The 24,760-nt window shown below is 52.3% G+C and overlaps 3 protein-coding genes across 4 annotated transcripts; all 3 read left to right on the top strand.

Annotated features, from left to right (window-relative positions):
- The first annotated feature begins 898 nt into the window (after window positions 1–898).
- Window positions 899–9,952, top strand: LOC100476661 (glutathione S-transferase theta-1). The gene is made up of 5 exons (NM_001348020.1): window positions 899–1,094; window positions 2,910–2,997; window positions 4,728–4,878; window positions 9,111–9,287; window positions 9,492–9,952. The coding sequence occupies exons 1-5, from the start codon at window positions 983–985 to the stop codon at window positions 9,684–9,686; spliced, it is 723 nt and encodes a 240-aa protein (NP_001334949.1). The 5' UTR covers window positions 899–982; the 3' UTR covers window positions 9,687–9,952.
- Window positions 9,953–11,697: 1,745 nt separating this feature from the next.
- On the top strand, window positions 11,698–19,901 carry LOC100480947 (glutathione S-transferase theta-1-like). 2 transcript variants are annotated; one of them, NM_001348021.1, is made up of 5 exons: window positions 11,698–11,909; window positions 13,241–13,328; window positions 15,054–15,204; window positions 17,779–17,955; window positions 18,287–18,716. In NM_001348021.1, exons 1-5 carry the CDS (start codon window positions 11,798–11,800, stop codon window positions 18,479–18,481), a joined length of 723 nt encoding a protein of 240 aa, NP_001334950.1. In that variant the 5' UTR covers window positions 11,698–11,797; the 3' UTR covers window positions 18,482–18,716. The 2 variants fall into 2 exon arrangements, with proteins under 2 accessions (NP_001334950.1, XP_034497831.1); XM_034641940.1 differs by having other exon boundaries at window positions 11,709–11,909; window positions 18,112–19,901.
- A 1,449-nt stretch (window positions 19,902–21,350) lies between these two features.
- DDT (D-dopachrome tautomerase) lies at window positions 21,351–23,892 on the top strand. Its single transcript, XM_011232082.3, has 3 exons — window positions 21,351–21,562; window positions 21,892–22,067; window positions 23,626–23,892. The coding sequence occupies exons 1-3, from the start codon at window positions 21,455–21,457 to the stop codon at window positions 23,696–23,698; spliced, it is 357 nt and encodes a 118-aa protein (XP_011230384.3). The 5' UTR covers window positions 21,351–21,454; the 3' UTR covers window positions 23,699–23,892.
- The last annotated feature ends 868 nt before the right edge of the window (window positions 23,893–24,760 follow it).

A 24,760-nucleotide genomic window follows, 5' to 3' on the forward strand; every position in this document is an offset into this window, starting at 1 on the left:
CCCTGGTAACCGCCATTCTACTTTGCCTCTATGAGTTTGGCTTTTTTTAGATTTCACAAATAAGTGTGATCACACCGTATTTGTTTTTCTTTCTTTGACTCATCTCACTCAGCATAGTGCCCTCAAGGTCCATTCAGGTTGTCACAAGTTGCAGGATTTCCTTCTTTCTCTTGGCTGCATAGTACCCCACTGTGTATACGCCATGTGATCTTTATCTGTTCATCCCTTGACGCACACTTACTTGTTTCCATGTCTTGGCTACTGTGAATAATGCTGCAATCGATGTGGGGGTGCAACTATCTCTTTCATATCTGGTTTCCATTTCCTTTGGCTATATGCCCAGAAGCGGGATTGGTGGGTCTCTCCCCACCATTTTAAAGACGGAGAAACTGAGGCCCAGAGCCTGGAAGAAACACATTCAGGGAATGTGGTGCATCGTGCTGGCAGGAGCAGGAAGACCGAGGCTGCCAAATCAGAGGGAGTGCAATCTGAGGGAACCACAAAATGCTACACAGAGCCCTGAGGCTGTGCCCCTTGCGGACATCAGGCTCTCTGGAGTGTTCTTAGGAACAGGGACTCTGGAGCCAGGCTTTCTGGGTCCATAATCACCCCTTGTCTCAATCTCGACATCTCTAAAATGGAGATGACAGGAAATTCTGACAGCGACAACGTGGATGAACCTTGAAGACACCGTGGTAAATGAAATAAGATAGTCACAAGGGGCTGGGGACCCTCGGCGGGACCCTTGGAGGGGCGACCATAGTGTCACCACCCCGCCCGCTGGGCCCTGCGCTCTCGGTCCCAGCCCCTCAGACACACCCCTGGCCGCTCCAGCGATTGGACCAAAGTGCCGGGGTGCCGGGAGCCACCCAATGCGGAGCCGAGGCTGGTGGGGCGTGGCCCCAGGACCGAGTGCGTTCCTGGCTGCGCTCGTGTTTGCGGAGTCCCCGGGTGTCCGGAGTCAGGTCTTCCCGCCTGCGCCATGGGCCTGGAGCTTTACCTGGACCTGCTGTCCCAGCCCTGCCGCGCCGTCTACATCTTTGCCAAGAAGAACCGCATTCCCTTCGAGCTGCGCCCGGTGGACCTGCTCAAAGGTGGGCCCAGGCTTGGGTTTGGGAACCAAGAGTTGGGGGGGGGACGGGGGGGCCAAATACTGCTTAAGAGGACGCCTGGCGCCGACCCCTTCTTGGGGCCATTGCTGAAAAAGATGAGCCACCGCGGAGATCCGAGAGTCGGGCAATCCCCCAAAATCTGCTCGGTCCCGCGGGATAGACGATGGGGCTCGGCGGAGGCCGAATGAAGGGGTGGGGAGCTCGAGAAAAAAGAGAGACCTAGTGAACAAAATCAGGGTGTACCTGGACATAGGGAGACAGGACCTCCAGAAAAGAGATGGGTGCAGGAGGTGGGGGGTTACCGGGCCGAGCACAGAGACTGGGGCAGAGCCGAGGCCCTCCTTTGTGGCCCCCAACTGCTGAAACTTGGCCACAGCAGTCACTAGGGTCCCGACTTTCCAGCCCTGCAGTATGCATCGGCCGGGTCTGCATTGGGGGGGGTCCCCCTCTGTCCCTCCTTCTTCTCCATCGCCTTCTCCTGCTTTACCTTGTCCTCTGCCTTCTCGCTGGGTACATACTCCCAGTGGGTATGCTGGGAGCCTGAGGGGGACTGCAGGGGAGGCTGCCCGAGCTTGGTGAGCCCTGCACTCTGAGCTGGAGGGTTTGTTTCTCTGGCATGCTCCCAAGGCTCCAAGGACACAGCTGGCAGTTAGGGGGTAAGAGGAAAGCAGAACCGAGGTATTGCCCAGTGGGCAAGTAGGGTAACTCTGCCACCCCTCCATCACTTCTCTACCACGGTTGGACCCTTGCCTGCCTCTGCCTTTGTCCTGGCCTGTCCCTCTGCCTGAATCGTCATCTTCTCCCAGTCTTCTGGGGGGATTTCCCATGGGTACCTCTGCAGAGTACAGGGGAGAGGGCATGGGGACAAAGGAACATCCCAGCCAGGCTGTTAAATAAAGGGAGCAGAGCAGTGTGTTTCACTAGGAGAGCAGGGCCTCTGTGTCTGGTGAAGGCATAGTCTGAAGGGAGGGAAAAGGGAGGATGCGTTTATGGGATGGGTGTGTTTGAAGCTCGAGTGTTAAGGCAATCGTGTATGGCTTCGAGGTGTTTCCACCTGATCCTGGGGTAATGGGGAGCCACTGAAGGCTGTTGAGCAGAGTGGAGATAAGCTTAAATGCTCTTCAAAACCATCTGCAGGAGTAGGAGCCACCCCCACAAACTCAAGCAGAGGCCAGGGTCCCAGGGGACATGAAGCTGCCATAGGAGGGACAAAAATGTGACAGTTTCAGCCCCAGCAGAGCCTAAAGGCAGGGCCAGCCCTGTGTGCCAGTGGCCAGGGCAGGGTGAACAAGGGGACACAGAGGAGCTGGTAGAAGTTGTTTGCAAGTAAGTAGATAACAGAAAAAAAGCCACTTCTCTGTGTTTGGTGACCTTACCTTAGAGTCCACGGGGAAAGGGGCACTGTAAGAAATCAGAGCTCCGTTTGGGTGACCAGCCACCCTGCTCTGGGAGCCTGGGGCACCCTGAATGTGAACCTGTGAGGCTGGGGATGGTACAAAGGTGGTGGGTGGGGTGTGTGTGAAGGCCTAGCTGAAGCATCATATTGTGCACCTTGGGCTGTGGGTGGAGCTTGTGCCCAATGGGACTTGGCATGGGCTGTTGCGGTCCATTTTACAATCCGGCAGAGCAGTGTCCCGCTCCTCCCAAAGCGGCCCTCGCTAGCCTTTGCCATGTAGGAGAGCACTGGGGGGCTGGAGAAGAGACATGAAATTGGGGCCCTGGTATGGTAGCGAGTGGGCACAGGCCATGCAGCGCTCAGTGTTTGCTCCCTCGCCCTTCATGATGGGTTCTCTGCAGGCCAGCACCTCAGTGATGCCTTCGCCCAGGTGAACCCCCTGAAGAAGGTGCCTGCTTTGAAGGATGGAGACTTCACCTTGGCTGAGAGGTAACTGGGGCCCTGGGGCTGCTACCAGAACTCGCTGGAACTGTCTTGTCCTAACCCTCTATTTTATTTTATTTATTTATTTATGTTAAAGAGAGAGAGAGAGAGAGAGAGCAGCATGAGGGGCACAGGGAGAGGGAGAGAGAATCCACAAGCAGACTCCTCACTGAGCTCAGAGCCCTACATGGGGCTAGATCCCAGGACTCTGAGATCATGACCTGAGCCAAAACCAAGAGTCGGCTGCTTAACCGACTGAGCCGCCCAGGTGCCCCCTAGCCCTCTATTTTAGAGACAAAAAACTAAACTCCCCAGCGGTGAAGGGCCCTTAGCCCAACATCCCATAGGGAGTCAGGGCTGGAACCCGGATCCCTGCCTGCCCGCTGGTCCAGTTCACAAGGATGCTTGGACTAGTAAGCCTCTATTTTCCTTCTGTACCCATCCTGTGGTTGTTGGTGAGAGTAGCCGAGGGCAGGGGTGCAGGGCAGGGCAGGGCCAGCGCTCTGGCTCAAGGTGGCCCATGGACATCTGGGCTACCCAGTGGCTCCAAGTCTGGGCTGCAGCCTCCCTGGGTGGGCCTTGCCCATGGGAGGACCACAAGATGTGCGGCTATTTTACATCACAACGGGTCCCAAGAAGTGGAAACCTCTTTAGGGAAGGTCAAACCTTTTCCCAGTTCTGCCCCCTTTGTCACCTACATCACCCCTCCCATAGGAAGGAGAACTCGAAGCTTTAGAACTTATCTCTGGAATCGTGAGATGGATGCATCCCCCCCCCAAAATTCCCGACATTATGCCAGTGTCATTTTTTTCTTTCTGCTGATCCCTACTGTCCTGGGTCCCTGTGTCACCCGGGGTTTAGCAGCTGCAGTGCCTGCTAGGGACATCGTATGGTTTCTGCATTTTCCTGTGTCTTTTCTCACAGTCAGGAGGTCTGTGACTCCCATGGACCTGCAGCCCTCCCCAGAGGTGGTTTGAACAATTAGCTGGGAGGAAAAGGAGCTCCAGGGTATCCTGTACAGACAAGTGAGTTGTTAAGTCGGGGCATGAATACAGGATTCCCAATATGAAACAGAGGTTTTCTGCCCTTGCTGGCTGGGGTGTGCAACTCTTGGGGTAACCCAAGTTCTTGAAGGCCTTCCTATGGCCCCAAATTCATGCATCCTCAGGGCCCTTCCAGGTCCATTCCTGTCCGAACACCATGGCAGCCCTCATAACCTAGGGCAGGAGGAGAGCTCCAGGGGCCTGGTCTGTTCTGTTCCATGATCCTGCAGCAGCCCCAGTGTTTCCTACAGCGCGCTTTAGGGAAAACAGAGGGATGACAGGAAACCCTTTTAAAGCAATCAGGCCATCTGAGGCTGGTCTGGATGCCAGAGGATGAGAATGGATGCAGACTGGAAAGAACTGAGCTTTAAAGCTCAGCTTTGATGGTGTTGCCTCCAGGAAGCCCTCTGGCCCGCTGATCAGACTGTCTCTGAACACTTGGCAGGATACTCTGCTGTGGGCTTTTGCCTGGTGGTAGGATGAGTGTGGGTGTTAGCCTCAGAAAGACTCTCAGCCCTGCCACCAAAGGCTCTGTGCCCTGGGCAAGTCCCTTTCCTATTCTAAGCCTGGCTTCCTTCTTCGGAAAATGAGGCAAATGCCTTGGCACACTGTCAGGAAGATTAAAGAAGGGACTCTGATTAAGCCCCTAGCACAGTGTCCTTCCTCCACCCTCATGTCATCTCTCCCCTGCAGTGTGGCCATCCTGCTCTACCTGACGCACAAGTACAAAGTCCCTGACCACTGGTACCCCCAGGATGTGCAGGCCTGTGCCCTTGTGGATGAGTACCTGGCATGGCAGCACACGACCCTGCGGAGAAGCTGCCTCCGGGCCCTGTGGCATAAGGTGAGGCCCTGAGGGCACTGCCCCAAAAGGGCTAAAGCACCATTGCATTCTCTTCCATTTGGAGAGTCTCTATTGACCTAACTTTGACTCTGCTAATTCTTTCTTCTGTTGTACCCACGTTGCAATTAAACCCATCTAATACAATCTTTATTTGAGACATGTATTTTTCAGTTCTAGAAATTTCCATTTGGTTCTTTTTTAAGTTTCCATTTCTGTGCTGAAATTCACCATCTGTTTACCCATTTAGTCCATCTTTTCTTCTAAATTCTTTAACATATTTATAATAGTTACTTAAAAGTCTTCGTCAGCTAATTTTCATACCTTGGTCCCCTGTGGGTCTATTTCTATTGGCCATTTTTGTATCCTCCTGATTATGGGTCACATTTTCTTCTTCTTTTGCATGTCTTATTGTGTGCTAGACATTATGATTAAAAAAAGGTAGAGGGGCACCTGGGTGGCTCAGTCATGATCCCGAGGTCCTGGGATCAAGACCCACATTGGGCTCCTTGCTGAGCAGGGGGAGCCTGCTTCTCCCCCTCCCTCTGACTGCCACTCCCCCTGCTTGTGCTCTGTCTTTCTCTCTCTGTGTCAAATAGATAAATAAAATCTTAAAAAAAAAAGAGTCACATGCTCTTCCATCTGAGCCAGCCAGGTGCCCCTGTATGATTTCAGTTATATGAAATCCCTATTTGGTTCATAAAGACAAAAAAGTAGAAGGATGTCTGCCAGGGGTCAGGGGAGGAGGGAATGGGAAGTTGTTGTTTAATGGGGACAGAGTTTCAGTTTAGGATGATGAATGAGTTCTGGAGATGGATGGTGGTGTTACCTGACCCCTGAATCTAGGTTCCTGAGTCTCAATGTCACAGAAATGAACATTGAACTTGAGAGAAAGAAAACAGGTGGAGTTTATTAGAGATAGCTTGTATAAGAGGGAGCTGACAAGAAAGAGGAGTGCTGCTACCCTCCCGGTAGTGTTTGAGGCTTATAAAGGCACTTTTCTGGGGCGCCTGGGTGGCTCAGTCGTTAAGCGTATGCCTTTGGCTCAGGGCGTGATCCCAGCGTTCTGGGATCCAGCCCCATGTCAAGCTCATCCGCTGGGAGCCTGCTTCTTCCTCTCCCACTCCCCCTGCTTGTATTCCCTCTCTCGCTAGCTGTCTGTCAAATAAATAAATAAAATCTTAAAAAAAAAAAAAGGCACTTTTCCAAAGGGTGAGGGGCTGGGAACGGGGAAGTGTCCTTCAGTCCCACGGTCATTATCTTGTGGGCGTCACTTTTTAGTGGACACAAGACAATCACAAGATGCTTTTCTTCATGGTTGACATTCTTTTAGGGCTCCTAAAAAATAGAAATAGTTGTGCAAGCAGACTTTAAATTGTTACTTCTAATTTTGCCCAGATAACCATTACTCCCTCACGGCTCTTATCTCTCATTCATTCTCTTTCCCAGAGGGAGATATTTGTCTCTAAGCCTGTGGAAATATTTAGCCCTTGTCTCAGACCAGTTCAGGAATTAAGTCCCTCTTGTTTCCCTATACTATCTCAGCGGTGATGGTTGTACAACAGTGTGAATGTGCTTAGTGCCATGGAACTGTACACGTAAAAATGGTTAAGATGGGACATTTTATGTTACGTGTTTCTTACCATAATTAAAAGTTAATAAAATTATTGTAACATGTTATTAATAGAAAAATCATTAATGCACTATTTTGCATTCTTTTCTTGTACTAAGTCCTCAGAATACAATGTGTATTTTCCATGTGCAGCACATTTCAGCTAGGACTGGCCATTTCAGCTAGTGGCTAGTGGCTACCTTATCAGACATCAGAGGTTTAGGCTTTTTTTCTTTTTCTTTTATTGTTCTTTCTTTTCTTTTCTATTTTTAAAAGTTCTATAACTCTTTGATGACTTTAAAGAAAGATAAGACTTATTTTCTTCCCACCATTGTTATGATGGGAGCTATGGTTTTTGTGACGTTGATGTCCTAATCAGAAGTGGGATTCCTCATTTTTTAAAGTGTATGCCTGACTGTGGGTCATGGGCTTTATTTCTCTGTCTCCTGTCATTTCTTATATAAAACAGAAACAGAGGACAAAAGTTCAAAAGACCTCTTCGTTGCCCTCACTCCTTTCTGAGAGGCCATTCTGCTCTGGGATCTGGTGGGAGTCCTTCCAGTTCACGGTTTTATACATTATTACACTTAGGTGTCGTCATAAGCAAAATAAAGTTTTGCTTGAGTGTTTAAAATTTTATGTAAATGCTCTCATATCACTCTGCAATGTGAAGTTTTCTGTATTGCCATGAGTGGATCTAATTTATCCATTTTAACTACTCTATAGTAATTCATTATATAAGTAAATCAGAATGTATTTATTTAGCCTATTATGATCTTTTATATTTAAAGAGGAACAAAACCACTCTTTAAAACCCTAAGAATTTTGGGGCGCCTGGGTGGCTCAGCCGTTAAGCCTCTGCCTTCGGCTCAGGTCGTGATCCCAGGGTCCTGGGATCAAGCCCTGCATCGGGCTCCTTGCTCAGCAGGAAGCCTGCTTCTCCCTCTCCCACTCCCCCTGCTTGTGTTCCCGCTCTTGCTGTCTCTCTCTGTCAAATAAATAAATAAAATCTTTAAAAAAAAGTAAAAAAATAAAACCCTAAGAATTTTGGATCAATCAAATCAGAACAGAAGGGAAATGCTGACAATCTCTTGCAGGGGCAAGGTCGATAAAAAATGAGGGAGGAGGGCTAGGTGGGGTTCTGCAGACTGAGAGCCCACTATGCCCCTCCTGAAGGAGTGGCTTCTCCCCAACATCAACCTTAGATACTGAGCAGGGATACCCTGTGGCCAGCACCCTTTACATGAAAAAGAAGCTGGAGGGACGCCTGGGTGGCTCAATATGTTAAGTGTCTGCCTTTGGCTCAGGTCATGATCCCAGGGTCCTGGGATCGAGCCCTGCGTTGGGCTCCCTGCTCAGAGGGGAGTCTGCTTCTCCCTCTGCCCTTCCACCTACTTGTGCTTTCTCTCTCTCTCTCTCTCTCTCAAATAAATAAATAAAATCTTAAAAAAGAATGAAAGAAAAAGAAGCTGGAAACCTGGACTCTTATATGAAATGCCCCCATTTTTAAATATTAGCAACTGATCCATATTTTTATTTTTATTCTTATTATTTTTTTTAGAGGGAGAGAGAGAATCTTAAGCAGGCTTCATGCCCAGTGTGCAGCCTGTTGGGCTCAATCCCACGATCCTGAGATCACGACCTGAGTTGAAATCAAGAGTTGGATCCAGGAGCCCCCTGATCCCTATTTTTAAAAACTCTGTAGCCAAAAGAATGTCCTTAGCTCAGGGCTGGCCTCCAGGGCACCAGTGGGCAACTGCTGATTCTGTCTACCTTGTATGGGGGAGGAAACTGAAGCCAAGGCATGTACAATCTTAGTCCTGTTAACCTGAGTCCCAGGCTCCCCCAAACAACTCCACCAAATGAAGCATGAAGCATTCTTCCCTTGCTCCCCATCCACTGTATCTCCTGACAGCTTTGCCAACCACGAGGCTGTTGATGGCTTCCCCCTAAAACACCCTCCTCCCAGAATCCTGGGCATCACTCTGTCCTGGCCCTCCTCCTTAGTTCCTGATAGCTCGTTGTCAGAAAATGTCTGTTCTACTCTTGGCTTAGTCTTTTCTTGGCTGTGCTATCTCGGGCAACTGACTGTCCCTCTCCGGGCCCCACTTTTCCATTTATAAGAGGAGTCATGTACTAATATTCCTATATTATAGATGAGGAAATTGAGGCTTGGAGGGTTTGGATATTTTGCTTTAGGTCACACGCTTTGTAAGTGGCAGAGTGGAAACCTTACAAGCTCATCCTCCTAATTATTTACACAGTAAGAAGTACTGACTTTACATTGAGGGGCAGAGAGGTTATAACACAGACTGTCCCTAGGGTAGCCGCCTACTTCCAAAGTATAAAACCCATTGTTCAGGTCCCCTCTAAGCCATTCTCAAAGGAGTTTGAGTCCTTCTATCAAATGCCCCCAAAGCTCAGCCATCGGAGATCACAGAACCAGGAATATTTCTGGGAAAGGTGGTCCTTTGGGAATTTCCCTGCAGACCTGTCCCTGCCTTAGAAGAAAGGTGCATGGAACCAGAAAGCAGCTCGATCTGGGGTGGGGGAGGCACACTTGCCTTCCTGCCCCAGAGGCTGGGCGGGCCCCTAGCCTTCTACTTTGCTCCCCACCTACCAGGTGATGTTCCCTATTTTCCTGGGTGAACCAGTATCTCCTGAGATACTGGCAGCCACGCTGGCTGAGCTGGATGTGACCGTGCAGTTGCTTGAGGACAATTTCCTACAGAACAAGGCCTTTCTCACCGGGCCTCACATCTCACTGGCTGATTTGGTGGCCATCACAGAGCTGATGCATGTGAATGCTATGGACAGGGTGGCCTGCTAGGCAGGGAGGGCCCTGGGTAGTCGCTGAAGTCTTGCTCACGCTGCCGCCACCTGGCCATGAGCCAGGCTTATGTGTGGAAGCCCCTTCTGGAGCTCTTGGATCCCCAAACCAGGCAGATGCTGCCATCCTTGACCTTACCCATCCACCCCCATCCTGTTGCCTTTCTCCCTGCAGCCTGTGGGCGCTGGCTGCCAGGTCTTCGAAGGTCGACCCAAGCTGGCTGCACGGCACCAGCGTGTGGAGGCCGCAGTGGGGGAGGATCTCTTCCAGGAGGCCCATGAGGTCATCCTGAAGGCCAAGGACTCTCCACCTGCAGACCCCACCATAAAGCAGAAGCTGATGCCTCTGGTGCTGGCCATGATCCAGTGAGCCAGGAAGCCCAGTGCCTGCACTTGCCCTTGGCAGTTCACAAAGCACCTTCATTTCCAGTGTCCCAGGGGAGGGCAGGAGTGATTTGCCTGAGTCCCACTGCACCTGTGCTGCCCAGGTCAGGTCCCTACACCCACACCATCTTGCACAGCTGCCTAAAAGCCACAATGAGAATGGAATAGCCAGATCTTATCTCCTTTAATCACTGCATCTCATTTTCAGTTTGGGAAATAAACCCGGGCTAAGCCTGAAATACGCTTCTAACTTGGACATGTGATTTGTTTTGCCTTCTGTCTTGGCCCTGGTCGTGGTCTGTATCCATAAGACAACCCACATTCAGAGGCCCTATGGGTCAGCTACCCCATGATGGTTGCCAAGAGTGAAATTAACAAATGCCGTCTACTCTTCTAATTCTTGGAGAAAGTGATTTATCAGACAGCATAGGGATCAGCAGGCATCCCATATGTGGTGACTATAGGCATGACGATCAATCAGTTGGCTGGGCCAACCTCCCAGACATGGCCCTTTGGCATCAAGTACCGTAGCTCAGGCGTCCTGCATCTGTTCTGCTGAATTGGTCAGGAGGGGCAGATCCAAACAGCAGCTCTCCTGGTCAGGAGTCAGTCATGCAGGCCTTAAAGGCCAGGCCTGTGATCCGTAGACCATAAATAGGCATAGTGTGCTCAGACTGCATTGCTTTACTACTTTTTTTTTTTTAAGATTTAATTTATTTATTCAACAGAGATAGAGACAGCCAGCGAGAGAGGGAACACAAGCAGGGGGAGTGGGAGAGGAAGAAGCAGGCTCATAGCAGAAGAGCCTGATGTGGGGCTCGATCCCATAACACCGGGATCACACCCTGAGCCGAAGGCAGATGCTTAACCGCTGTGCCACCCAGGCGCCCCTGCATTGCTTTACTTCTTTATGTTTTATTTTAAGGAGGCTCCACACCCACTGTGGGGCTTGAACTCATGACCCCGAGATTAAGGGTTGCATGCTCTACTGACTGAGCCAGCCCAGACACCCCACCAGACTGTATTTTAAAATAATATTCTGGCTCTCTTGGCTGGGGGGGAGGTCTTGGACTTGAGGGTAGCCAAAGAGGAAGCAGGGAAATTGGATATTATAGTAATCCTGCCAAAGGTAATTTGTGCAGGAGGGCAGGGCAATGAAAGGAATGGAGAACATGGCCCCTCCCAGCCTGGAGAGGGCTTCAGGACTAGCCCAGAAAGGCAGTCTCCTGAGGGGATAGGTCTTACTTAAATTTTCCGGTAACGTCCTCTTGCCAAGGTGTTTTCTCTGAATCTTGGCTTTGGGGGCAGGGTCCTCTTACCCCAGGAGCCTCTCTTAGCGAATGGGGGTTCATAGGCACAGACCTCAGGGGCCAGACGGTGTCAGTTGGAGGGACTTGGCCCTGCAAAGGAAGTGGGGAAGTTTCAGGCCCCTCTTCAAACCTCTGGATAGGCCTGCCTTTTGCTAGAAGGATTAGCTGGAGTGTAAAGAGTTTGACCCCAGGGATTAGGGAGGCGTGGCTCATTCCTTCCCTGGAGTGTGCGCCCGGCCTCTGCAGGGAGCTGGGGTCCAGAAACCTCCCCAGCCTCCATCCTGGGCCCTCTGCCTCACTTTGTGTTCCTGGGGACTCAGAAGCCCCTCCTCTTTCAGTCCCCTCCTTGAGTTTTGGGAGGTGGCTTGGGCCAACTGAAGGCAAGCGAGCCCTTTCGATCCTAAAGTCTGTGCTGGACGCGTCCTTGGCGTCCCGTTCCCATTACCATCCTCCACTGCACCTTTGACAAAGGTAGGACATTGAGGTCTGGGGAAGAGGTCAGTCAGAGGCCGAATGTCTCAACACCCTCTCCACCTAGAGAACTGTAGCCAGGATTCCAGGGACGGGAAAGAGGGAGAGTTGGGGCGCCGCTGATTGGCCCAAAGCGCTCCAGAGCCATCCAATGGGCGGGGGAGGGTGTGGCGGGGCTCACACGCCCCCAGCCCAACCCCTCTCCCCCGGGTGGCGCTCCGCTGTAGGCTCGGTGGCCCGGCCGTTTCTGCCAGCCGTTCGTGTTCCCAGTCTCATACCCTGGGCGCGACCCCGGGGACGGTCCGCTGCTCCCGCCATGGGCCTGGAGCTCTACTTGGACCTGCTGTCCCAGCCTTGCCGCGCCGTCTACATCTTCGCCAAGAAGAACGGCATTCCCTTCGAGCTGCGGCCGGTGGAGCTGCTCAAAGGTGGGCTGGACAGGGAGGCGGGCCCTGCGGTCCGGGCGCCTGGGTGCGGACAGAGCCCCCGGCGCTGCAGCCAGGCTGGAAGAGACGCTCTCCGGGACGGAAACTGTGTGATCAGTTATCGGTTGTGCCTTTTTCAAGAGCCCCGATCTTTGCCTAATGAATATGAAACATTTTCCAAAATACAGATTGAGAGGGGGCAGAGCAGAGAGAGAGCAGTGGGGGGCGTGGGAGGCGGGAAGGGCGGGGGCCGTGGGGAAGTAGGGTGAGTGCCCCAGGAGCTCCACACCCGGGCTTGGAGAAAACAAGGAAAGTGCCTCATCATTTCCGAACTGGAGTAGCCTGCATCTCTTGAATTTCTACAGCTGCCAGAAGGAGAAGGCTGTTTCACCTGGATCTGGTTTCCTCTTTACTTCCACCTATCCCTGCTTACGTCCCCTCCACATTTACCTCATCCAGTGGAGGGGCAGGGCTGTAATTGCACAGTGGGACAATTCCACAGCGGGCCTCCCTTTGTGCAGGCCAGGAGGGAGATCTCTTCTTGGCTGACCCTGCCCACCTTCTGTCTTTGGTGCCCCCAGCTTGGGCCACCAACTGCTACGCTGCCACCTTGCTCCACCTTTCCAGCCCTTCTTGGGATAGGGGCTGGACACAGAGGCATTTTCTGGAGGGAGGATGGGTAGGGGTGATTCTCTTCACCCAGGAGAAGGGCCAAGAGGCCCATAGGTGTGGGCCTATGGCCAGGTTGGAGCCTGGTTCCATGGAGGCCCTCTGACTCCACACACAGTCATTATGTATCCTCCAGCACTGGCCCAGCTCAAGGAATGCAGAAGTGAGTCAGACCTGCGAACCCCCATTGGGGTAGGAGCTTTTAGGGTTTGGCATGGGACAGCAAGAAGAGCTGAGCTGCTAGAGGCTGGGTGACTGAAGAGGGCAGGAGCTCGTGGAGAGAATGAGGCTGGACTGAGGGCTGGGGGCAGGTCACCCAGCCAGCATAGGGAGATGGATGGTAGGGGCAAGCCTAGAGCCCAGGGAGGAGACTGGAGTGTCAGACATATGGATGGAATTGGCTGGGGCTAGGGGTGGGGGTGACTTATAGCTGCAGGGACTCGCCCTCCCTTCATGGCCAAGCTGAGATGCTTCTTGGCCCAGGTTCCCAGGGAGGTGGACTCAGGAAGGGTGGGCCTCTGGTGGGGTTAGGGTCTGTGATCTGGTGACCAGCAGAGTGGTCTCCTTCCTTTTGCCCACCTGATGTTGGGGTGGGGGTTGGGGAGAGGCCTCGAGGGGGGGTGGCTCAGAGTTCTCCTCCCCCGCCTCACTGGTCTCTCCCACAGGCCAGCACCACAGCGATGCTTTTGCCCAGGTGAATCGCCTGAAGAAGGTGCCAGCCTTGAAGGATGGAGACTTCACTTTGGCTGAGAGGTATCAGGTCCCCAGGCTGCTACCCAGGCCCTGTGAGGCCAGTCAGCCATCGGTACATCTACTGTTGATGGTTTGGATCACGGCTTGTGTGCCCTGAGCACCTGTGCCAGCCCCAGCAGGCAGAGGAGCCAGAGGCTGGGGGGGCTATTGAAGTCACGGCATCCCCCTCCCTCCCTTCCCCCCCTCCGGGGTATTGTACAAAGGAGGAAACTGAAGCCAGGAGAGGCGAGGGCCTTACGCAAGGTCACAAGGCCCAGCCTGTTTGCAGGCCTCCTCTCTGCCAACCGAGCCCCCAGATGGAAGGAGAGCGGAGAGCTAACTATCGAGGAGTAGCTGTACCATGCTCTTTAGAGCCAGCACTTCTGCAAATCTTGGGGGCAAGTACTATTGCCCTGGGAGTCAAGAGAGCACCCAGAGAGCTTCACTGGCTATTTGCTGAGCACCCACCCGGGCCAGGAACCATCTAGGCTGTGGGGCCAAAGCAGTGAACAGTTCTAAGCCCTTGGCCTCATGGAGCTTATATTCTAGAAGAGGGGGGCTGCTAATCTCTGTAACGTGTAACCCATCAGGTGGTGATGAGTGCTATGGAGAAAAGAAATAGGGTAAGGGGGGGTGTGATTTTGAGTAGGAGGTTGCGTGAAGGGCCCCTTGAGGAGGAGGCATCTGAGCAGAGACCTACAGGAACAGAGGTGCAAGGCATTTGGTAAGAGTGTTCTGGCTGGAGGGAATAGCAAAGCCAAAGGCTATGAAGTGGGACAATGCTTGGGGGGACAGGTTGAAGAGGCAAGGCATCCAGCATGGCTGGGGTGAGGGAGGGGAGTAAGCAGAGGGTGAGGTCGGAGAGTAGCATGTGGGGCCAGGAGGACTTTGGCTTTTATTATAGGTAAGATGGGGCCATTGCAGGAGTTTAAGCAGAGGAGAGCTGAGACCCAACTTAGGTTTTAAAGCATCCCTCTGGGGTGAGAAGGTACTGTGCTAATCCAGGAGAGAAGTACTGGGGCCCCAGACCAAGGTGGTGGTACAGGGGGATGTAGTGGTCAAGCCCAGCAGTGTGCTGAGGAGCTGGAGGTTGGCGGGAGAGATGAGAGCCCAGGCCAGCTTCTAGGCTGGTGGCTAAATAGGCATATCTTTTACTGAGGCCGCCTAGTACCTCTGTGGTAGAGCCAGATGCACATTCCACTTGGCTTCAGAACCTCCGGTCGTTGGACAGTCCAACATCCATGGAGGCATGGTGCTCCAGCCAGACATGGCGGAGGGAGTGGGGAGGGGAGGAGGTCAGAGAAGGCTCCTCGGGGAGGAGGCTGGAGGCTTTGGGCAGGTAGAGAGGAGATGGGATAGGGTGGGAAGCAGTGACCCATTCACCTGGGAGGCCTTGTCCCAGCCCCAGGGAGCGTGACGGGACAGCTGGCCTTGCTCTTGTCACGACCATGCATTCGATATGGTGGGGAGTGCTATCTGAGTTGCTCTTGTCTTTCAGGAACCATGTTGGGGCCCCCTTCCTCCTGGAAGCTTTCTCTGAGTACCCCATCACTGTCGTTCTGAAATCTCAAGACATTTTGTTTTTCACTTGGTGCCCTTAGTTCAGATGATACGATGACCCAGTGTCGAGCTGTGTGACCCTAGGCAGTACATTCCTACTCTGCATCATGGTGTGGAGAGAGTGAAATGCTCCGTGTAAATGGAAAGTGACTGGTACATGTTCCTCACCCCCTCCGTGTCCCCCAGTGTGGCCATCCTGTTGTATCTGAGTCGCAAGTATGAGGTCCCCGACCACTGGTACCCCCAGGACCTGCAGGCTTGTGCCCGTGTGGACGAGTACCTAGCTTGGCAGCACACAGCCCTGCGGAATAGCTGCACCCGAGCCATGTGGCAGAAGGTGAGCTATGGCAGGACGGGGACCCTTCTAGGATGCTCAAGGGACAGTGCTTTCTGTTTAAAAAATTCTGTGCGGAGGCGCCTGGGTGGCGCAGTTGTTAAGCGTCTGCCTTTGCCTCAGGGCGTGATCCCTGCGTTCTGGAATCAAGCCCCACATCAGGCTGCTCCGCTAGGAGCCTGCTTCTTCCTCTCCCACTCCCCCTGCTTCTGTTCCCTCTCTCACTGGCTGTCTCTCTCTGTCAAATAAATAAATAAATAAATAAAATCTTTAATAAAAAAAAAAAAATTCGGTGCAGGCGCCTGGGTGGCTCAGTCGGTTAAGTGTCTGCCTTTGGCTCAGGTGGGGTGCTTCTCCCTCTCCCTCTGCCCCTCCCCCTTCTCTCCTTCTCTCTCTCTCTCTCTCGCTCAATTTATCTCTCTCAAATAAATAAATAAAATCTTAAAAAAAAATTCCATTCAGACCTGAGGCGTTAGAACACCAAATTCTAGAATGCAGAGACTCCCTAGTGCAACCAACTTGTTTCCCAAAGGGGAAACCAAGGCAGAGCCAGGGAGTGACTTCCCCCAATATGCCCTGATTCCTGAGCTGCTGGGAATCAATCCTTTTGCAGGCTCCAGACTGTGGAAACATTACCTTTGGGAAGAGAAAAAAACCCAAATGCTCTGGCTACATGACATACTTTTCAGATAGAGAAGTGTTAAGTGAAAAATCTCAAACTAGGAAGAAATGAGAAGACATTTCAATAATGTTGCTCTGATTTCTGGGTATTCAAGGATTTCTAAGCCTAAAAACACTTAAAGACTTAAAGAAAAGCCTAATAGATTTTACACATGCAATGACATTTTGTGTAAGGAGGAAAGGATTAAACTTAAAACAAGCAAAAAACTGGCAAAGACTTGTTAGAAGTTACATTTTGGGCACCTGGGTGGCTTAGTCAAGTGTCAGCCTCTTGCTTTCAGCTCAGGTCATGATCTCGGGGTGGTGGGATCAAGCCCTGGGTCAGGCTTTGCACTGAGCATGGAGTCTGCTTGTCCCTCCCCCTCTGCTCCTCCCACTGCTTGTGCTCTCTCTCTCTCTCTCTCTCTCTCTCTCTCTCTCAAATAAATAAATAAATAAAACCTTAAAAAAAAAAAGGCAATGGAAAAGGGGTGCCTGGGTGGCTCAGTCAGTTAAGCGTCAGCCTTTGGCTCAGGTCATGATCTCAGGGTCCTGGGATCGAGCCTTGTGCCAGACTCTCTGCTTAGTGGGAAGTCTGCTTCTTCCTCTTCCTCTCCCTCTGTGCTCTCTCTCTCTCTCTCAAATAAATAAAATATATATATTATTTTAAAAAGAGTCATTTGAGAGAGAGAGAGAGCACGTGCGCATGCACATGTGTGCTCATGAGCTGGGTGGGGGGCGCCGAGAGGGAGGGGCAGAGGGAGAGAATCTCATGTAGACTCCCTCCTGAGTGGGCAGCCTGACTGACTGGGCTCCCTCTCACCACCCTGAGATCGTGACCTGAGCCCAAATCAAGAGTTGGATGCTTAACTGAGCCACCCAGGTGCCCCTGAAAGAAGTAACGTTCTTAATATTTAAGTTGCTCTCAGAAAGCCATCAAACAAAGACACAGGAGAAAAGTGGGCACAGGAAACCCCTGGAGATTTACTTGAAGGACAGAGAGAAATGGTCATTAAGTGGATGAAAATACATTTAACCTAAGTAAGAATCAAGTAAATGCACATTAAAACAGCACACGTGTACCATTTTTACCCATGAAACGAACGGCTGTTTCTGAGATGTGTGCTCTGAATCGTTATTTGTAGGGAATTGCAAGGGGCTTGGCACGCAGCGGCTGCCCTGTGCGTTTGAGGGAGCATGACATGGGCGTGCTCATACTCTGCATATAGAATAGCACTGTTCTGAAGGGCCTTTGGGCAAAACTCAGGTTTCTATAACCTTAGAGGTGCCTTCCTTGAGCCTCTCAGGGCTGGAAGTGGAGCCCCTTCAAGCTGGTAGGGGCAGGGGCCTGGTGGGTTTGAAGGCAGAATGGAGAGAAGTCAAATAGAGTGAGTACAGACCGTAGCTACTCAAAGTGTGCTCCAGGGACCGGGAGCATTGGACCCCCTGGGAACTTGGAAATACGGTCTCAGGTACCACCCAGGCATACAGATTAGGAAGGTGCACTTTAAGCAGATCCCAGAGGGTTTCACATGCATCATCCCATTTGAGAAGCCTGGGGTGGAGGAGGAGGTGGGGAGTGGGGAGAGGGTGACTGCTGCACTGAGGAGGGGCCTTGTGTCGTGGTTTTCATGGTGAGGGTAGTGGGGAGCCACGGAAGGCTTTATGCAGGGGGTGATATGGCCAGACTGGGACTGCAGAAGTTCCCCGCACTGGCTGCCTTACATGAGGACCTAAGGAGGGGACCTAAGGAGGGGTAGAGGCTGTCCATGTTGGAGTAGAAGATGATGCCTGGGTGGAAGGAGTGGGTCGGAGTGAGGAGAAATTTGAAGGCCTGGTGATAGATTCGAAGAGAGCAGGAACTAGGCTAGGCTTTGGGCAGACCCTGAGCCCTCTCTCTGCCTGCCTATCCACCAGATGATGTTCCCAGTGTTCCTGGGTGAACAGGTGCCCCCCGAGACCTTGGCATCCACTCTGGCTGAGCTGGACAGGTGCCTGCAGCTGCTTGAGGACAAGTTCCTGAAGGACCAGGACTTCGTTGCTGGACCTCACATCTCAGTGGCTGACTTGGTGGCCATCACAGAGCTGATGCATGTGAGTGCCATAGGGTAGGGTGGTCCAATGGACAATGGGGTGTCCTGGGAGGGAGCAAATGTACCAGCTCACACTGCCCTTTCTGGCTGTTGGACCCTGGGCAAGTCACTTCCTTCTCTGAGCCTCAGTGTTCTCATCTGTAAAATGGGGCTTCAGACCCTATCCTACAGCAATATTGAGAAGCTTCCCAGCGTCTCCCGGGAGAGAACCTCCAGCCTGTTACACGTGTGGCCAAGGAGGGAAAATCCGCCCTGGGGAATTCCTCAATCAGGTCATCCTGCCTTATGCTTGACCATGCCTACGCCCTCCACTTGGCTTCCTCTCCCCATAGCCTGTCAGTGCTGGCTGCCAAGTTTTCAAAAGCCGACCCAAGCTGGCTGCATGGCGCCAACGTGTGGAGGCCGAGGTGGGGAAAGATCTCTTTCAGGAGGCCCATGCAGCTGTCATGAAGGTCAAGGACTTGCCTCCAGCTGACCCCGCCATAAAGGAGAAGCTGAAGTCCTCCGTGCAGGTTTTGTTGCAGTGAGTGGAAGGCCAGGCCTACAGAGATGGTAGAGACTCTGTTGTCAAAATGAAGAGGTGGAGTGGCCCCTCCTAGGCTGTGAGCAAGACACACTCTCCAGTCTCCGGTCCCCCGTTCCCTCCAGGCATCAGGTCTTCGTTCCTTCTTTTGTCTGTCTCCACACTTCACTCCCACCTCTTCCACTCTGACTTCATGTGACCCCTGGAAAGAGCTTAGTAAACACATATTTGATCTTGTCCCTCCTGTGTTTGAAACTTTCCATGGTGCTGAACTGCTTTGAGGTTAAAGTAGGAATCACTGAATTTTGCCTTAAAGGCCTTGCCCACCGCTCCAGGGCACCCCCTTCTGTTTGCACACAGTAGCCCATCATTTTTAGACCCCCTCTCCCAGCTCCCACCTCCACCTCCTGGCCTTGGCTCAGGCTGTTTCCATTGCTAATAGGGCCCCTCCTCATCTTTGCCCAGTGCCCCTTCTGGTCTTTAGGCATTTGTCACTGTTTAGCTTCTTCAGGGAGGCTTCCCTGACTTCCCTAGGCCCAGGCCAGGTCAGATGATACCTCCCCCCCCCCGGGGCTCCTCAGCCCCAGTGCTTCCCTCCCTCAGCTCTGGAACAAAGCTGGTTCAACACCCCGTGGGCTGAGCACGTGTCACAGATAGGGGTTGAGCTGGTGAAGAGATGTCTGAATCAGGCATGGCCTTGGTCTCTTAGGTCTCTGTCCTCCCTCTGGGGTGATGCTGTCTTCCACAGGGGTTGGGTGCCGGGCTGGTTCATGAACCTCCAAGTCCCAGATTAGTTCCTGGCCCTCTGGGTGCTGCTGAGAGGCCTTGCTCTCCCAAGCCTACTCAGAACCCCAGCCACTGTTTTATCTGTGCCCCACCCTGGGTCCCAGATTTGCCACCTGTCCCTGCCCTTTCTCCTCAAGATTGTTACAATCTACCTGTCTTGTGTCCTAGACCCTCCGATATCTTAGTCATCCTATAAACTGCTAATGGGACAAGGTCATGAACAGGGCCTCTCGGCCTGCCTGCCTTCTCATGGAGGCTTCTTTTTTTTTTTTCTTTTTTTTAAAGATTTTATTTTTAAGTAATCTCTACACCCAACTATGGGGCTTGAACCTGCAACCCTGAGATCAAGAGTTGCAAGCTCTACCAGCTGAGCCAGCCAGGTGCCCCAAGGCTCCTCTAATATGCACACTCATAAAGAATTTTAGAAGTGTAATCAAAATTATTCATATACACCCACACAATTTCAATTGTGTTTTCATTTACAAGTCAAACAACTTTGCAATACTGATGAGAGTACCATGTTTAGCCACATGAACAAGATTTCCATTTTTTAAAAAAAAGATTTTATTTATTTATTTGACAGAGAGAGAGACAGCCAGCGAGAGAGGGAACACAAGTAGGGGGAGTGGGAGAGGAAAAAGCAGGCTCCCAGAGGAGCATGGAGCCCGATGTGGGGCTCGATCCCAGGACCCTGGGACCACGCCCTGAGCTGAAGGCTGATACTTAATGACTGAGCCACCCAGGCGCCCCACGGATTTCCATTTTTTTAAAAAAAATATTTATTTATGAGAGAGAGAGAAAGAGCTCATACAAGCGGGGTGCAGGGCAGAGGGAAAGGGAGAAGCAGACTACTTAAGGAAGTCTGACACCAGGCTAGATATCATGACTTGAGCCGAAGGCAGACCCTTAACTGACTGAGCCACCCAGGCACCCCCAGATTTCCATGTTTTAAGTGACACATTTTGTTTTGACTATAAAAATATAGGGTACTGTAAACATGGCTGGTAATTTGATTAGGACCTGGCTTTCACCCCTTGATGGACAGTACTTCAGTATGAGACAAGGTTGCCACAGATGCAAGAGGCCACAACGGCAGATGTCTGTCGGGGCCAGGTAGGGATGCAGTGAGCCAGAGGTTCTCCGTCCAGCTTCACCTGAACTCCCAAGTGTCACCTGGCTCCTGGTCAAGAGAAGTGCAGATTCCCACATATAACGTGAAGTCGCCTTACTTGGAAATGGTAGCAACACAGTAAAAAAAATTAGGATTAAAAACAAAAAATTAGGTTGGAGCCTGGGAAAGGCCCCTGCAGGTGTGTGTGTTTTGGGTGTGTTCAAACCCCCATTTTGTGAAACGGAATAAAGGAAACCTCATTTACAATAAAGAAGGGAGGCCAGAAGGAGGAGCTCTCACACATACTACTCCTTGCTGCTCTTTGCAACCCCAACCGGAAGAACCCTACCTTGCATTCCCCAGGGAAAGAAGACTATATACTACCAGCAGGGGAAAGAAAGATACCCCCCAACCCCTCTGCCCCGTCAAGCCAGTGAGATACTGTCACAACTCAGCCACTGAAAAACGACTACACTCTTAATTCCCAGCTTATTCCCGCGGACTTTTTGTTTATAACAGTCCTCCCCAACTCCTCCCTTTCCTCTGTTAAGAAACGTTTCTCTTCTTTATTGGTTGGACTTGCCTATGGTTTTGCCTTAGACTGCATGTCCCAAATTGCAAATCTCTGCCATCATCGAATAAACCCATTTTTACTGGTAAAATAACTGGCCATTTTATCTTCAGGATTAACAATCTAAATATGGGCTAGGAAGCGGAGGACTGCACCATCCAGGAGCCCAGGGAGTCAGAAAACCCCCGGCCAGGGTGTCGGGAGCCGGTAGAGGCCGGGGACACTGTGAGCCAGACGCCGGCTCAGCCAGTGTCCTTGGGGGAGGGTCAGACCCCTCACTTTCCCCGTCTCCCCGGGAGGCCTTAGGACTTCCGGAAATCTGCGCCAGTAGAGGCGGGGTGTAGACTATGCAGCCAATCGGGGGCGCTGCTGCCTGCCCAACCAATAAGGAGCCTGATTTCCGTGGCGCCCCGCCCCTGCTGCCTAGTCCGCGACCCTTAGGATCAGCGACCTGCACTTTCTGGGTGCTTTCTCTGCTGCTGTGGCTCTCCTGTTCCTTTACGCCAGACATGCCGTTCGTCGAGCTGGACACGAATTTGCCCGCCGGCCGTGTGCCCGCGGGACTGGAGAAGCGGCTCTGCGCGGCCACTGCAGCCATCCTGAGCAAACCTGAGGACGTGAGCGTGGGCCGGGGAGCACCGGGCGGGAGGAGGCTGCTGGACCCGGGGTCGGGGTCTGTTCACGCCCCGGCTTCCCCACCGCGACCCGAGCTCTTCGTCGCAGGGATTCCCCGCCCGCCAGGCCCTAGCCTCCCACTCTCCCCACCCCTCATGTCTGCTCCGTGCTGCCTTCCCTGGCCCTGACACCGACGTGACCGCCAAGGACCCCGCCCCGAGCCTCTAGCTCTGACCCCAGGGGCCCGCGCTTGTCGGCTCTCGTCCTCCCGGGTCCTCAGCGCGAACTCGGCCTGCACCGGCTTCAGGTGAAACTTTCGTGTTCCCCGCAGCGCGTGAACGTAACGGTGCGACCAGGTCTGGCCATGGCGATGAACGGCACCACCGAGCCCTGCGCGCAGCTGCTCATCTCCTCCATCGCTGTGGTAGGCACAGCCGAGGACAACCGTGGCCACAGCGCCCGCTTCTTCGAGTTCCTCACCAAGGAGCTGAACCTGGGCCAGGATCGGTGCGTTGGGGCAGGGAGTGGATGGGGGCAGTGATCCCATCCCAGAGCTCCTAATAAGGTTGGGGGGAAAATGCATTCTTCGCCCTGCTCAAGAAGGGCCTAGTGCCCCGGGCCTCGGATGGTGGGTCCAGCCTCAGAATGGTAGTGGAATTGAATGAATCCCTGACTCTGCCATGGTCCTCTTGACACCTGGGCAAGGCGTGGCCTTCCAAACCTCACTGTTTCCATCTGTGATGTGGGAAGGCTCTCCTTTAACTGCTCCCTGGGGGAACTGCCAGAGTCCTGTGGGGTAGCCGTGCACTCTGTCTGCCTTGGCACTCGGTAAGGTAGAATGTTATTAACCTGACAAAGCTATGGCCATTTATCATTTGCCTTTAGTCTTCTCCACATCTTAGAAAACCAAGAATAATTTTCTAGGAGAACTTCTCCAGGCTGGTTGGGAGGAATTCTGGGTATGTCCTGAGGCTGTGTGACCTTTGGGCTTGTAGCCAACTAGGTCCCAGGTGAGGCTCCCAGGAGGCTCAGGGAGTAGTGGAAAGAACACTGGCTTGGATGTCTGGAGACCTGGGTTCTGGGTCCAGCACAGCTGGGGGATGCCTGACAAATCTGGAAATGAACCATCTCTGGTTTGTAGGCTTCTCTTCTGTGAATAGAGGGGAATGTATTAAATGATCACCCAAGAAGACGGAGCAGCCCCCCAACCTGGGACTCTGTGTCAGGGTTAAAGTTTCTTTCTGGGTGAAAAATATTCCTGAGCCAAGCCATGCCTATGACGAACTAAGAGCATGAGAAGCTTGAAAGAACCTTCCAGAATGGATCCTTTGTTGGCCCAGGAAGGCTGGTGAGGAATGGTTTCTCCCGGGAGTGCTCAGACCTGGTCCTCAGGTTGGGGTGAGGTAATAATTAGAAGAACAATATGTAACATGTGAATGCTTAGCATGTGCCAGGTTATCTCTAGATAACTTCCATGCATCGTCCTATTTGATCCATGCAAGCTCTGTCCCTCTGTTCACACCACCTTGTGCAGACATGCCATCCCTGTGAGGTTTACAGATGGGAAAACTAAAGCTGTCAACACCAGCCCTTCCCCTGCTACCCTTCAGGCTACCCCAAGTATCTTTTCTTCACCGGGAACTTCCCATCACTTCTGTGAGAGGGGCATGTTTGTTCATTGCATAGACATAAGTGGGGGTCACCTTGTGCCTGGTTTTGAGCTAGGCTTTGAGAAAACAAAGGTGGCTGGGACACTGCACGTGCTCCCGGGGAGCCTGCAGTTTGGAAGTGGGAGGGCTGCCCCTCTGAGTGCCCAGACAGAGCATACAGGGACCATAGAGGCTGCTGTGTTGAGTGTCTGGGGGCAGCCACCATTCTGCCCCTGACTGGCCCACAGTGGGAGATCATTAATGGGATGAGGCAGGCTTGCAAAATGCCTGCTAGGCTAATAAGGCAGGCTGGTCTGGGAGCCCATGGTAGGGGTGCCCAGCTAGGCATCTTGGAATATAGGGCTTTAGCCAAGGAGCTGATGACATCATTTTTTTTTTTTTTTTCTCTCTTGAAGGATAATTATCCGCTTTTTCCCCCTGGAGCCCTGGCAGATTGGCAAGAAAGGGACAGTCATGACTTTCCTATGATTGGCACAGAGGGCATCCAGGGCATGCATCTGTGAGCTGTTCTCCACTTCCAGAGAGGCCTCCTGGCAGAGTAAGGGTCTGGTGGATACCAGCTTCTGGCACTCTGTCATGCACATGTGCCTGTTACCTCACAGTCCTTTTCTTCCCCATCCTTATGTCAAATAAATGAAGAGAGCTTCGTCTTTCAAACATGACTTCTTTATCTCCCTTTACCCCTCCCTGGCATTCTGGGTCACCCTGGGCAGCAGGGTTGGTTTATGAGGTGGGAACTTTAGGGAATCTGAGAGGTGGGACGTTTCCTGTCTTCCAGGCCACCATCTCAGGTATTGTATGTAGGCTGCTCAAATCCAAGGGTGGAAGGTGCAGCCTGGAGGCCCTGCTCGCCATGCCCATGTGCAGGCTGGCGGGGCTGGCAGCTGGTTCAGGCTGGGTCTTCCTGCAGATTTTGCAGACCAGTTAGATGTTCCTGTCCTCAGCTTGGGCTGGCCCATGCAGCCTGTGCCCATAGGATGCTGTGCCCAGCAGGAGAGCAGGACAGCTGGGCTCTGGGGACCTTCTGGGGCATTTCCAAACTCCATTTTCTCCCGTGAGTCTTGCTGAGAATCCTCTCTAGCTGTGCACCCTGTAAAAGCCGTGTCCTGGACTAGCAACCCTGGAAATCCAATGTCTGCCACTAGAAACGGAATGAGAGCAGTTGCCATCTAAATACTATATCATGCTTTCACATTTCAGGGGATATACGGACTGGGTGGGGGGAGCCCAAAGGGTGTCCTTTTCAGTTTCCTTCCAGATGTTCGATGCAGAGTTTACATACCATGACCCTTAGGCACAGTGGTGAGCACTGTGTTTACCTGCAGAGTTGAAAATCCCATGATTCTTGTCTTAGCACACCTGTGAAGTACCAAATTGAGATTTTTAGCCTGCCCCGTCAACATGGTAAAGTTAGTTTCTAGTGGGGTGTTCTTGTGCTTGTGGTGTTTGTACCTGACCACTACTGTGGACTCATTAAAACCGAGAGCTTGGAGTTCCTTCCTTTGGCTCCCTGTCCCAATTGTTCCTGCA

Source organism: Ailuropoda melanoleuca, chromosome 14 (genome assembly GCF_002007445.2).
Source record: "Ailuropoda melanoleuca isolate Jingjing chromosome 14, ASM200744v2, whole genome shotgun sequence".
Taxonomy (NCBI): Eukaryota; Metazoa; Chordata; class Mammalia; order Carnivora; family Ursidae; genus Ailuropoda; species Ailuropoda melanoleuca.

Bases quoted from the DNA above. Each gene is read 5' to 3' on its own strand.
- LOC100476661 (NM_001348020.1), top strand. From the start codon at position 983: ATGGGCCTGGAGCTTTACCTGGACCTGCTGTCCCAGCCCTGCCGCGCC. The intron at 2,998-4,727 runs GTAACTGGGGCC...TCTCCCCTGCAG, and splicing joins GACTTCACCTTGGCTGAGAG to TGTGGCCATCCTGCTCTACC. The intron at 9,288-9,491 runs GTGAATGCTATG...TTCTCCCTGCAG, and splicing joins CCATCACAGAGCTGATGCAT to CCTGTGGGCGCTGGCTGCCA.
- LOC100480947 (XM_034641940.1), top strand. From the start codon at position 11,798: ATGGGCCTGGAGCTCTACTTGGACCTGCTGTCCCAGCCTTGCCGCGCC. The intron at 11,910-13,240 runs GTGGGCTGGACA...TCTCTCCCACAG, and splicing joins GCCGGTGGAGCTGCTCAAAG to GCCAGCACCACAGCGATGCT. The intron at 13,329-15,053 runs GTATCAGGTCCC...CGTGTCCCCCAG, and splicing joins GACTTCACTTTGGCTGAGAG to TGTGGCCATCCTGTTGTATC.
- DDT (XM_011232082.3), top strand. From the start codon at position 21,455: ATGCCGTTCGTCGAGCTGGACACGAATTTGCCCGCCGGCCGTGTGCCC. The intron at 21,563-21,891 runs GTGAGCGTGGGC...TGTTCCCCGCAG, and splicing joins TCCTGAGCAAACCTGAGGAC to CGCGTGAACGTAACGGTGCG. The intron at 22,068-23,625 runs GTGCGTTGGGGC...TCTCTCTTGAAG, and splicing joins CTGAACCTGGGCCAGGATCG to GATAATTATCCGCTTTTTCC.